Here is a 14124-nt window from a genome sequence, read left to right on the forward strand (position 1 = left end):
CGAAAAGACAAATAATAATGCATTATAATGGTATCAATGATTATATTTTTGTTAAAGATCCAATTGGGGATTTTTAGTTTTATATTCTAAAAAACTGATAAATAAAGAAAAGGTTAAAAACTCAATTAACGTCAAAAGTCTTTTTATTATTTCGTATTAACACGTATTATATTATCATTGTTTAATAAATAATCTTTAATTACAAATAGCATTGTTTTATCATAAAATTAATATAATATAGATCTTTTAATAAACTATTTGAATGTATATACATTGATAACTATAACAATAAAATATATAAGATAAAATTAACTATACAGAACAATTAGCGAATGTTTATCTAAATTTATATATTAAAAGAGAAAATATATCTTATCTCTCTCCTCTCAAAGTGCAATTTCCCAACCTAATACATATATTTTTCTATTATACTTTAAAATGTCATCAATATATAGTTATATGTTAATATTTACTAAGTATTATTTTAAAAGATCTTTACATTCAAATACTTATTTAAGCTTATAAATAGCATAAGTACGGATTCAGTACTAATTGGTGTTTTAAACTATGGAAACGATACGCGAAATATATTCTATAATTATCTAATACGGAATATTTGTAAATTGAAGTATATAGAAATAAAAATAATGTTATAAGACTCATTAAAATGAATTGTGAATTTATTTATATTAAATAAAAAAAATATAAATTATGTAATTTGCATAGAAAGTGGAGCATGTAACTTAATTAGAAAATAATATAATTTTAGAAAAAACTATATTATATATAATAAGAAACAGGTATATATAAATTTAATATATTTTAAAAAGCGACTATTTATATACTTTTAAGGATTATAGTAATAATATTATTTTTTATATTTATACAGTATTTAAGTTTTAAAATTGAAATCATTAAAACAGAAGATATAAATATATTCCTTTTCTATGTTCAAACATACTTTAAATTATTTATAAAGCATATTAATTTTTATAATAATATTATACCATATGTTAGTAAGAATAGCATTTTTTGTATAAAATCAATCATATTTATATTTAATCAAAATGTATTAAGCAACCCTCTATTTAAGGTAATTTAGCTAATTATCATAAACAGAAATAAAACCTTTTTTTAGTAATAATATTATTTTATTATTCTATATTAATTTCATTATTGAAAAACTTATATATTTAACTACAGATAGTTATTATTCATAGAGCTAAAGTATTTGCGTCACATATTGAGGGCAACGTATATAAAACAACATGATTCTACCCAATTTACAAATCTAAAATGAAATTTTATCACAATGGATAAAAATCTGGTATATGCATTTTTTAATACTAATAATTTACTTTACATTTTTTGATATTGTATTATATATATCATTAAACTTTATTTTAATAAAATTTTCAATAATACATGTTTTTATTAATTGTTTAAAAAATTTTTTAGTGTAGTAACTTCACTTATGTAACGACGAATTTAAAATATGATTCGAATAATAAAAAATATCAATTTAAAGAAGATACACATTTCAAAAAGTATTGTACTGGTGGTAAGTGTGATGGTGATCTCGATAAAATTAATGCTGGATGTTTATATTTGTTTAATGCCTTTTTTGGGAGTTCTGATTTGTTTAATTCTGTTGCAAAAGGTAACATCAATATTGTTGATTACATTATCTTATGGTTAAATTATATGTTAAGCCTAAAGGAAAATCAAGCAAAAAACAGTCTAAATCATTTTTATACTACATTTATAAATAATGAAGGGTATAAAAATACTATAAATTATATTGAGGGGTATAATAATTATAAGGGTCTTATAGATAAAAATCACAATTTGAAGAATACGGATATGGATAGTAATATTATATCTGAATTATATGATGCATTTAAATTATTATGTGAAATGTACTCTGAATTTGATGGAAGCACGTCAAATTGCACAAAATATTCAGGAAAAGCTGATAATTTTGTCGAAAAATATAATAAACTAAATAAAAATTCTAATAATACTGATGATAGTTCATACAAACAAATATTGTGCACTTTATCAAGTGATTATGATAATTTAAAAAATAAATGTCGAAGTTTTAGATCCCTTCCAGAGATAACAAAAAAATGTTCTGCACAAATGTCTGGAGTTACATCATCAAGTTCGTCGATAGCAAACAAATTATTTATAGTTTTATCTATATTTGGTGCAATAGGAATTTTTTTGGGAATTTCTTATAAGGTAAATAATAAGAACTTGAAAAATTATTTTCATTATATATATGCAAACGCTAACAAAAAATAATTCGTTTACCGTTTTTATATTAGTATTCGTTATTTGGATTTCGGAAACGATTTAAAAAACAACAAATAAGAGAAAAAATAAAAAATATAAAGAAGAAAATAAATCAATAATATATGATTCGAAGATTAATAATGATTAATATATGTTAAGAAGTTGTATATTGGGGAGCAATTTTTGCATAATTTTTATATAGTTTTTATGTTGTGGGTCAGGGTTGTGTTTATGTAACTCATATTGGGGTTAGGGATAAGTATTATATCTTTATTTAATTTTTATAATTAAACACTAATTTAATATATGTACTATACTCGTATTTTTAATCACAAGATGAAATCAAAAGTCCGAATATGCAACCAAGAAGGGGCATAAGCTAATATGTAATGAATTGCGTAACATGTTTTATAAGTTATAATATATATAATTGAGTGTTCATGCTGATTTAATATGATTAAAATAAAATGTCTATATTGCATATATTAATATAGATATTGATTATATATGAATTCATATTATATATATCATAATTTCCTATTATATAAAACTTGTTAATCAGGGACTATATTGAATTATGTATAACATAATATGTTTCTTTGGTTGATGAAACATTTTATTTAGTAAAACGTATAACTTTTGTCATATTTATTTTGATTTAAATCATGTTATCCAACTGAACTGTAATAATATAGATTCATAAAATATCGATCGATATTCGACAATATAACGTTATCTATAAAATGCATTTTATGCATCTAACATTTTTAGTAATACATAAAAAATGTACTATAGATATATTATAATAAATTTATAAATTATAAATATATATAATAATAATTTTTTTCATTTCAATAATTTGCATTTATATTAATGTTCTAATTTATATTGATAGGAATAGCTATATATATTAATTTAATTATCATAAAGGTATAATAATAGATTAATCACTATTAAGTTGTAAATTTTAAAGATATGAGGTATATATAAATTATATTTTAAAATAGTTAATATAATTGAATATAAGTATATTAATAAAATATAATATTATAGTTTGTTATAATAATTGTAAATAATTTGATAGATATAATATCGCTATTATATGCCTATACATATAATCTAATAAATACTATACTAATAACTAATATTGAAATATTTTTTTATTGTGGAAACTTCACATAGTTAAATGTTAATATTATATAAAAGACACATAATAATACATTATAAAGGTATCATTGTTATATATTTTTTAAAGATCCAATTTGGGATTTGTAGTTTTATATTTTAAAAAACTGGATAAATTGTGAAAAGGGTAACGATTCAACATTAAATTTCCTTTTATTATTCCATGTTAACGCATATTATATTATCATTGTTTTACCATATAATTAATAAAATATAGAATTTTTAATAAATTATTTGAATGTACATACATTGATAACTATATCAATAAATTTATAAGATAAGAATGAACAATGCAGAGCATTTAAAGAATATTTATATAAATTTATATATTAAAAGAGCAAATATATCTTATCTCTCTCCTCTTGAAGGGCAATATAACAACCTAATTAAACATTGTTTTATATTATACTTTAAAATGTGCATCAATACTTATTTATATGTTAATATTTAATATTTACTATGTATTATTTTAAAATCAATCTACATTCAAAGATTTATTTAATCTTATAAATATATTAATAAGTATGGGTTCAGTGCTAATTGTTGTTTTAAATAATGGAAAAGATGGGAAAATATATTATAAAATTACCCAATAGAGAATACTTCTCAATTAGAATATGTAGGAATAAAATAAAGTTATTTAACGCATTAAAATTATTTTTTAATTTATCTATATTAAATAAAAATAATATAAATTTATATATTTTGCATAGAAAGTGGAGCATGTAACTAAATTTGAAAATGCTATTATTTTAGAAAAAACTATAATATATATTATAAGAAATAAGTATATACTTTAAGAATTCTAATAATAATAACTTTCTTAATTTTTTATATTTGTGTAGTATTTGAGTTTTATGACGTTGTTTGTGTTCTATATTAAAGCATATGTATAAGTATATATTTTTTAAATTCATTATAAAAATATATTAATTTTTATAATAAAGTTATACCAAATGTTAGTAAGAATAGTATTTTTTGTATAAAATGTATTATGCAACCCTCTATTTAAGTTAATTTAGCTAAATGTCATAAAATAAGTATAATATGATTTTAGTAATACTAATGTATTATTATTTTATATGAAATTAAAATTAAGAATAATATGTCTAACTAAAGATAACTGCTATGTAAAGAGATTAAGTAAACACAACATATATTTTATACAATATATATAAATAACATCACTCCGCATAATCTCCAAATTATAACAGAATTTCATTATAATGTCTTATAAAGTGGTATATATCTTTTTTCTTATATTATTCGTATGTTGCATTCCTACAAATTATATTTATTTTCATTTTAGTAGCATTTATATTAATACATTCTTTTGTTTAATTCGCAAAATATATTCGTAGTGGGAATCAATTAATACGATCGATAAATATTTTGATGATGATCCGAAAAACGCTGGAGAACATAATCCTATGAATATGTTAAAATTGTATTGCCCTGATAGTAACTGTAGTAGTGATGAAGAAGAGATTGTCGCTGGTTTTATAATGTTACTAAATCTGATTGGTGAGGAAAAAATAGATGGTGAAAAACTTGTTGAATACGCTATTTTATGGTTAAGTTATAAACTAAATCAAAAAAAAGAAAATGAAACGATCATATTAAAAGATTTTTATACTGATCATATAGAATATAATAGTTGTTATAATAAGCATATAGCTGCTGATAGTAATAGTGATGATAATATTAATAAGGGTGTTATAGAAAAAAAAATAAAATCGATGAATATGTATATTAAAGATATATCTAATTTTTATGATCCATTTAAATCATTATGTAACATGTATAGTGAAATTAATGCAGAAAATAATACTGAATGCAAGACATGTTTAGAAAATGCTGGAGAATTTTTTGAAAAATATGAAAAACTTAAAGATTCTTTTGAAATTACTAAAGGAGATTCTTATTCTCAACTATGGTCTAATTTATCAGTAGATTATAAAATTTTTGAAAATGAATATAATAAATTTAGGTGTGATAATGTCTCATCAGTTGTAGCTTGTCCACGAAGTTCAGTAACAAAAAATACACTAATTGCAATTGCAATTATATTTGTTGCAGCATCAATTTTATTGGGAGTTTCTTATAAGGTAAATAATAAGGAATTTAAATATTATTTTCATTATATATGCAAATTTTAACAAATAAATCGTATACTTCTTAACATTTTATATTAGTATTCGTTATTTGGATTTCGGAAACGATCTCAAAAACAACATTTAAGAGAAATGTTAAAAAAATAAAGAAGAAAATGATCATTAATATATTATTCGAAGAGTAGCGATCATTCCAGGAATAGTAATAATGGTTAATATATTTTAAGAAATTGTCTATTTCGAAGTAATTTTTGCATAATTTTTGTATAGTTTTTATGTTGTCGAACCCATATTGGGGTTAAGGTTAAGTATTATATTGCATTTAATTTTTTATAACTTAAACACTAATTTAATATATGTATCATCCCGTATGTTTAATCAAGAGATGATGCCCAAATATTCAACTCCAAATGGGGATAAGCTAATATAAATGGGGTTGTATAACATTTGTTCATAAGTTATAATATATATAATTGAGTGTTCATATCGATTTAATATGGTTAAAGTAAAATAACTATATTACATATATTAATATAGATATTTTCTATATAATAATTGTCATTATATAAGACTTTCTAACCCATAGTTATATTAAATTATGCATAACACAATATGTTTCTTTATATGATCAAGCATTTTATTTAGTAAAACTTATTATTTATACCATATTTATTTTGATTTAAATCATGTTATCCAACTGAAATGTAATAGTAAATATCATAAAATATAGATGCATGGAATATCGATCAAGAATCGACAATACAACAGTATCTATAAAAGGCATTTTATGCATCTAACATTTTTAATAATACAATAAAAATCGCACTATATATACAAATTTTTTTTAAGTTTTAATCGTGTACTATTTATTTTTCGCGATTCCTTTATATTTGTATTAAAATTAATTAGTATTAATAGAAGCTGCTTTATACGCCTTAATTTATTTATCATAAGGTATAATAATAGATTAATCACTATTAATTTTTAAATTTTATAGTTTTGAGGTATAAATAAATTATATTTAAAATTTTTAAAAATAAAATATAAGTATATTAATAAATTTTCATATCATATTTTGTTCAATAATTATAAATAATATTATAGATATAATGCGTTATTATTATATGACTATACATATAAACTAATAAAATACTATACTAATAATTAATATTGAAATATTGTTTTATTGTGGAAATTGAATACAATTAAACATTAATTTTATCAAAAAGACAAATAATAATGCATTATAAAGGCATAATTTTTATATATTTGTTAAAGATCCACTTTGGGATATGTGGTTTTATATTATAAAAATTTGGATCCATGGAGAAAATGATAAAGATTTAATTCATGTTAAATGCCATTTTATTATTCCATATTAATGGATATTATACTATCAATGTTTAGTGAATCGTATTTAATTACAAACAACATTATGTTATCATAGAATTAATAAAATATAGAATTTTTAATAAATTATTTTAATGTATATGCATTAATAACTATAAAAATAGAATATATAAGATAAAAGTGAACAATCCAGAAAATTTAACGAATATTTACATAAATTTATATACTAAAATAGAAAATATATCTTATCTCTCTCCTCTTAAAGGACAACATGATGACCTAATCACATATAGTTTTCTATTATACTTTAAAATTTGCACCAATACTTATTTATATGTTAATATTTAATATTTACTAAGTATGGTTTTAAAAACAATATGAACTTAAAGACTTATTTAAGCTTATAAATATCATAATAAGTATGGATTCAGTGTTAATTGTTGTTTTAAAGAATGGAAAAGATACGCAAAATATATTATAAAATTACTCAATAAGGTATATTTCAAATTGAAGCATATAGGAATATAAATAAAGTTATTGGACTCATTAAAATGGATTATGAACTTATATATATTAAATAAAAATAATATAAATATATATAATTTTCATAGAAAATGGAGCATGTAACTTAATTCGAAAATACTATAATTTTAATAAAACATGGTATATAGTATTAGAAACAAGTATATAGTATTTAATATATTTTAAAAAATAACTATTTATATACTTTTAAGGATTATAGTAATAATAATTTATATATCATTTAATTTTTAGAAGGACTATCATTAAAACATAAAATATAAATATATACCTTTTCTATGTTCAAACATACTTTAAATTATTTATAAAAGTATATCCATTTTTATAATAAAGTTATACTAGATGTTAGTAAGAACATTATTTTTTTTATAAAATGTAGTATATATACATTTGATCAAAAATGTATTAAGCAACCCTCTATTTAAGGTAATTTAGCTAATTATCATAAATGTAACTTTTCTTTGTAATAATATTATTTTATTATCCTATATTAATTTAATTATTGAAAAACATATAATATATTTAACTACAAACAGTTGTTATTCATAGGGTTAAAGTATTTGCGTTACATATTGGGGGAGCGTATATAAAACAGCATGATTCTACTAAATTTACAAATCAAAAATAAAATTCCATTATAATGGATAACCAAATAGTATATGCATTTTTTAATAATAATAATTCCCTTTACTTTTTTTGATATTGTATTATATATATCATTAAACTTTATTTTATAAGAGTTTAATTAAAATATATTTATATTATACTTTTTTAAATGTTTTCTTAGTGTTTGAGGTTTGACAAACTGAGAAACTATTTACCCGATGACTTAAACATCTCTAAAGGTAGTGATATTCATAGTTTAGGGAATATTAAGAAGTATTGCTCTAATGGAGAATCAGAGGGAACAGGATGTAAGACTGATCTCGATAAAATAAATGGTGGATGTCTATGGTTGTTCGAGCAAAATATTATTAATAGGATTAGTGATTTTGGTGATTCTAGTGATGAAAAGCATAAAGTGTTTATTATATACATTATGTTATGGTTAAATTTTAAATTGAATCAAACGACGCATGCAAAAAACACAGAATTTAAGGATTTTTATAATAAATATATAGAAAATAATACGTATTATACTAATTGTAAAAAAATAAAAAATAATGATGATTGTAGTAGTTCATTAAAAGAAGCAACGGGATATAATAATTTTAAGGAGTTCATAGAAGCAAATAAATGTTTGATGAATATTGGTATTAATGATGTGTCTAATCTCTATGATGCATTTAAACCATTGTGTAACATGTATACTGAACTTAGTGCAAACAACCCACAAAATAAGAAATATTTAGAAAATGCTAGAGAATTTGTTGAAAAATATGAAAAACTTAATGTTTCTGCTATTTCTGAAGATAGTCCTTATTATAAAGTATTGTCTACATTATCAAATGATTATAATAATTTTAAAAATTATTGTAAAAATAATAAAAATGATTGTAGTGATATTCCGCTACTTCCAAATATAAAAACAAAAGAAAACGGTGTTCGAAATTCTGAACCGAGTCCCGAACATATTTCTGAAGTTACATCATCAAGTTCATCGATAACAAACAAATTAATTCCAGTTTTATCGATAATTGTTGCAATACCCATATTCTTGGGAATTTTTTATAAGGTAAATAATAAGGAATTAAAAAAAAATATTATATATATGTAAACATTAACAAATAAATCATATACTTCTTAACATTTTATATTAGTATTCGTTATTTGGATTTCGGAAACGAACCAAAAAACAACATTTAAAAGAAAAGATAAAAAAATAAAGAAGAAAAGGGATCATTAATTCATGACTCTGAATATAGTGATCAATATACTTTAATATATTTTTATATTTGGAAATAAAAAACTTTTATCAAAATGTTTGCATAATTTTTATATATTTTTATGTTATGAATCAGGGATGATGTTATGTTTATGGAACCCATAATCGGGTTAGGGTTAAGTAGTATATTGTATTTAATTTTTATTAATTTTATAATATTTATTGGTCTGTAAATGTTGATCAAATATATTTCCATTTCCGTATGGTTAATCCCAAGCTGATATTTAAATGTGCAACCAAAAAAGAGGTACGGCCATTAACATTAAAAGGACCACATAACCTTTTTTCATAAGTTATAATATAAATAATTGAGTATTCATATCGATTTAATATTATTAAAAAAAATGTCTATATTGCATATATTAATATAGATATTTGCTATATCATAATTCCTATTATATAAAATTTGTTAATATGTGGTTACATCGAATTATGCATAACGCAATATGTTTCTTTATTTGATGAAAATTTTATTTAGTAAAACTTATAATTTGTATCATATTTGTTTTAAATTAAATTATATTACGCCAACATAACTTTAATAATAACATTATATATGAAGTTGGGTATGTATTATAATAAAATCCATTTTGATTATTCATCTACATTATAATATACCTTCAGGTTAATGGAAATACTGTTATTGTTAATTAAACATATTACCAATATATAATAGGTAGTCAAAATATAGATTCATAAAATATCGATATAGGTTCGACAACACAACGATATCTATAAAATATTTTTTATGCATCTAACATTTTTAACAATACAATAAAAATATACATATTAATAAAAAATTACATTATAGATATAGGCATACTATCCTTTTAACTTTCGATATATATAATATAATTTTATGCTAAAGTTTTAAATTCAAATAATAGAGATAGTTCTATATACATTAATTTATTTCCCATAAAGGTATAATATTAAATTAATCACTATTAATTTTAAACTTTACAGTTTGAGGTATACATATATTACATTTAAAATAGTTAAAAGACAAAATATAAGTATATTAATAAAATTTCATTTTTTGTTCTAATAATTATAAATAATATGACAAAATAATGTTATTATTATATGCTTATACATATAAAATAATAAAATACTATACCAATAATTAATATTAAAATATTGTTTTATTGTGGAAATTTCATATAATTAAATATTAATTTTATCGAAAAGACACATAATAATACATTATAAAGGTATTAATGCTATATATATGTTAAAGATCCAATTTGGGATATGTTGTTTAATATTATAAAAATATGAATCAATGGTGAAAGGGTTAAAGACTCAATTCATGTTAAATGTCATTTGATTATTCCATATTAACGCATATTATATTGTCGCTGTTTTACCATAGAATTAATAAAATATAGAATTTTTAATAAATTATTTGAACGATATACATTAACTATAACAGTAGAATATATAAGATAAAATTGTGTATAATATTTAGCGAATATTTATATAAATATATATATTAAAGGCTAATATATCTTATCTCTCTCCTATTAAAGGGTAAAATAATAACCTAATCAAACATAGTTTTCTATTATACTTTAAAATTTACATAATAGTTATTTATATGTTAATATTTAATATCTACTAAGTATGATTTTAAAAACAATATGATATTAAAGACTTATTTAAGGTTATAAATACGGGTTCAGTGCTAATTGTCGTTTTAAACCGTGGAAAATATGCGTAAAATATATTATAAAATTATCCAATAAGGTATATGGGAATAAAAATAAAGTTATTTAACACATTAAAATTGTTTTTTAATTTATCTACATTAATTAAAAACAATATAATTAATGTATTGGGGATATAAAATGGAACAATACAACTTTGTAAATATTACAATTTTAGAAAAGACTATACTATATATTATTAGGAACAAGTATATAGTATTTAATATATTTTTAAAAAAGACTATTTATATGCTTTAAGGATTGTAATAATAATAACTTTCTTAAATTTATATATTTGTGCATTATTTAAGTTTTATGACGTCATTTATCTTCGATATTAAAGCATATGTATATATTTTTTAAATTCATTATAAAAGTATATTAATTTTTATAATAAAGTTATACCAAATGTTAGTAAGAATACTATTTTTCGTATAAAACGCATCATTTATACATATGGCAAAATTGTATAAGCAAGCCTCTATTTAAGATAGTATAGCTAAATTGCATAAAATAAGTATAATATGATTTTAGTAATACTAATATATTATTATTTTATATGAAGTTAAAATTAAGAATAATATGTCTAACGAAAGATAACTTCTACGTAAATAGCTTAAGTAAATATAATATATATTCTATGTATTATATATAAATAGCATCACCACGCATAACCTCCAAATTATAACGGAATTTCATTATAATGTCTTATAAAGAGGTATATATCTGTTTTCTTATATTATTCGTATGTTGTATTCCTATAAATTATATTAATTTTAATTATAGTAACATTTATATCAATACATTCTTCTGTTTAATTCGTAAAATATATTCGTAGTGTGATGCAATTAATGAGATTGATAAATATTTTGATGATAATACGAAAAACCCGGAAGAATATGATGTGAATATATTACATATGTATTGCCCTGGCAATAAATGTAGTAGTGATGAAGAAGAAATTGTCGCTGGTTTTATAATGTTACTAAATATGATTGGTGAAGAAGGTATAGATGGTGAAAAACTTGTTGAATACGCTATTTTATGGTTAAGTTATAAACTAAATCAAAAAACGCAAAATGGAACTACCACATTAAACGAGTTTTATACTAATCGTGTAGTAAAAAATAATAAATATGAGGAAAATATATCTACTAATAATAATATTAATAAGGATGTTATAGAAAATAAAATAAAATCGATGAATATGAATATTAAAGATGTATCTAATTTTTATGATGCATTTAAATCATTATGTAACATGTGTAGTGAAATTAGTGCAGAAGAAAATACTGAATGCAAGAAATGTTTAGAAAATGCTGGAGAATTTTTTGAAAAATGTGAAAAACTTAAAAATGCTTTAGATATTACTAAAGAATCTTCTTATTCTCAACTATGGTTAAGTTTATCAAAAGATTATAAAAATTTTGAAGGTAATTATAATAGTATTTGGTGTGATAATGTCCCATCAGTTGTAGCTTGTCCACGAAGTTCAGTAACAAAAAATACACTAATTGCAATTGCAATTATATTTGTTGCAGCATCAATTTTATTGGGAGTTTCTTATAAGGTAAATAATAAGGAAATTAAAAATTATTTTCATTATATATGCAAATTTTAACAAATAAATCGTATACTTCTTAACATTTTATATTAGTATTCGTTATTTGGATTTCGGAAACGATTTCAAAAACAAAAATTAAGAGAAAATCTAAAAAAATAAAAAAGAAACTGATCATTAATATATTATTCGAAGAGTAATGATTATTTCAGGAATAATAATAATGGTTGATATATTTTAAGAAATTGTCTATTTCGAAGTAATTTTTGCATAATTTTTATATAGTTTTTATGTTGTGAAACCCATATTCGGGTTAGGGATAAGTGTTATATCTTTATTTAATTTTTTATAATTCGAACACTAATTTAATATATGTATCATCCCGTATGTTTAATCAAGAGATGACGCCCAAATATTCAACCCCAAATGGGGATAAGCTAATATAAATGGGGTTGTATAACATTTTTTCATAAGTTATAATATATATAATTGAGGGTTAATATATATTTAATATGATTAAAGTAAAATAACTATATTACATATATTAATTCATATTATGCTATATCATAATTATTTATTTTATAAAGTTTGTTAATCATAATTATAATGAATTATGTATATTATAATATGTTTCTTTATTTGATAAAACATTTTATTTAGTAAAACTTATAACTTGTATCATATTTATTTTGATTAAAATCGTATTTTGATAATCGAACAGTATAATAATATTATATATCATAGTATAAATTATAATTCGATTAATTTGGAACAAGTGCCTACATTATAATATACCTTCATATTAATGATTATATTTTTAATGTTAATTAAGCATACTACTAATGTATAATAGATAATCATAAAATATAGATTCATATATATCGATCGAGAATCGACAATATAACATAATCTATAAATTATTGTTATGCTTCTAACATTTTTTGAAGTTGTAATTGTATTAATAGAAGTTGCTTCATACGCTTTAATTTATTTATAATAAAGATTTAATAATAGATTATCACTATTAATTTTTAAATTTTGAGGTATAAATATATTATATTTTAAAATAGTTAAAAAATAAAATATAAGTATATAATAAAGTTTAATATTATAGATATGATGCATTATTATATGCCTATACATATAATCTAGAAATTACCAATAGTTAATATTAAAATATTGTTTTATTGTGAAACCTTCATATAATTAAATATTAATTTTATCGAAAAGACATAATAATACATTATATATTTGTTAATTATTCAATTTGGAATTTGTAGTTTTATATTCTAAAAATATGGATTAATGGAGAAAGGGATAAATACTTAATTAATATTAAATATCATTTTATTATTCCATATTATATTATTATTGTTTTTGTAGAATTAGTAAAATATAGAATTTTTAGTAAATTATTTGAATGTATATACATTGATAACTAAACAAATAAAATATATAAGATAAAAATGAACTATGTAAAAC

At 20.3% G+C, this 14124-nt stretch overlaps 4 protein-coding genes across 4 annotated transcripts; all 4 read left to right on the forward strand.

Moving 5' to 3' along the window:
- Nucleotides 1–1312: 1312 nt before the first annotated feature.
- Nucleotides 1313–2417, forward strand: PY17X_1251400 (PIR protein; the record flags this gene model as incomplete). The annotated part of the gene is made up of 3 exons (XM_034637640.1): nt 1313–1327; nt 1459–2244; nt 2331–2417. 3 exons carry the CDS (start codon nt 1313–1315, stop codon nt 2415–2417), a joined length of 888 nt encoding a protein of 295 aa, XP_034493579.1.
- Nucleotides 2418–4709: 2292 nt separating this feature from the next.
- On the forward strand, nt 4710–5744 carry PY17X_1251500 (PIR protein; the record flags this gene model as incomplete). Its single annotated transcript, XM_034637641.1, has 3 exons — nt 4710–4724; nt 4845–5591; nt 5679–5744. 3 exons carry the CDS (start codon nt 4710–4712, stop codon nt 5742–5744), a joined length of 828 nt encoding a protein of 275 aa, XP_034493580.1.
- A 2383-nt stretch (nt 5745–8127) lies between these two features.
- PY17X_1251600 (uncharacterized protein) lies at nt 8128–9313 on the forward strand (the record flags this gene model as incomplete). Its single annotated transcript, XM_722789.1, has 3 exons — nt 8128–8142; nt 8275–9162; nt 9248–9313. 3 exons carry the CDS (start codon nt 8128–8130, stop codon nt 9311–9313), a joined length of 969 nt encoding a protein of 322 aa, XP_727882.1.
- Nucleotides 9314–11784: 2471 nt separating this feature from the next.
- Nucleotides 11785–12804, forward strand: PY17X_1251700 (PIR protein; the record flags this gene model as incomplete). Its single annotated transcript, XM_022956946.1, has 3 exons — nt 11785–11799; nt 11920–12651; nt 12739–12804. The coding sequence occupies 3 exons, from the start codon at nt 11785–11787 to the stop codon at nt 12802–12804; spliced, it is 813 nt and encodes a 270-aa protein (XP_022812774.1).
- Nucleotides 12805–14124: the final 1320 nt, after the last annotated feature.

This window comes from Plasmodium yoelii, assembly GCF_900002385.2.
Source record: "Plasmodium yoelii strain 17X genome assembly, chromosome: 12".
Lineage (NCBI taxonomy): Eukaryota > Apicomplexa > Aconoidasida > Haemosporida > Plasmodiidae > Plasmodium > Plasmodium yoelii.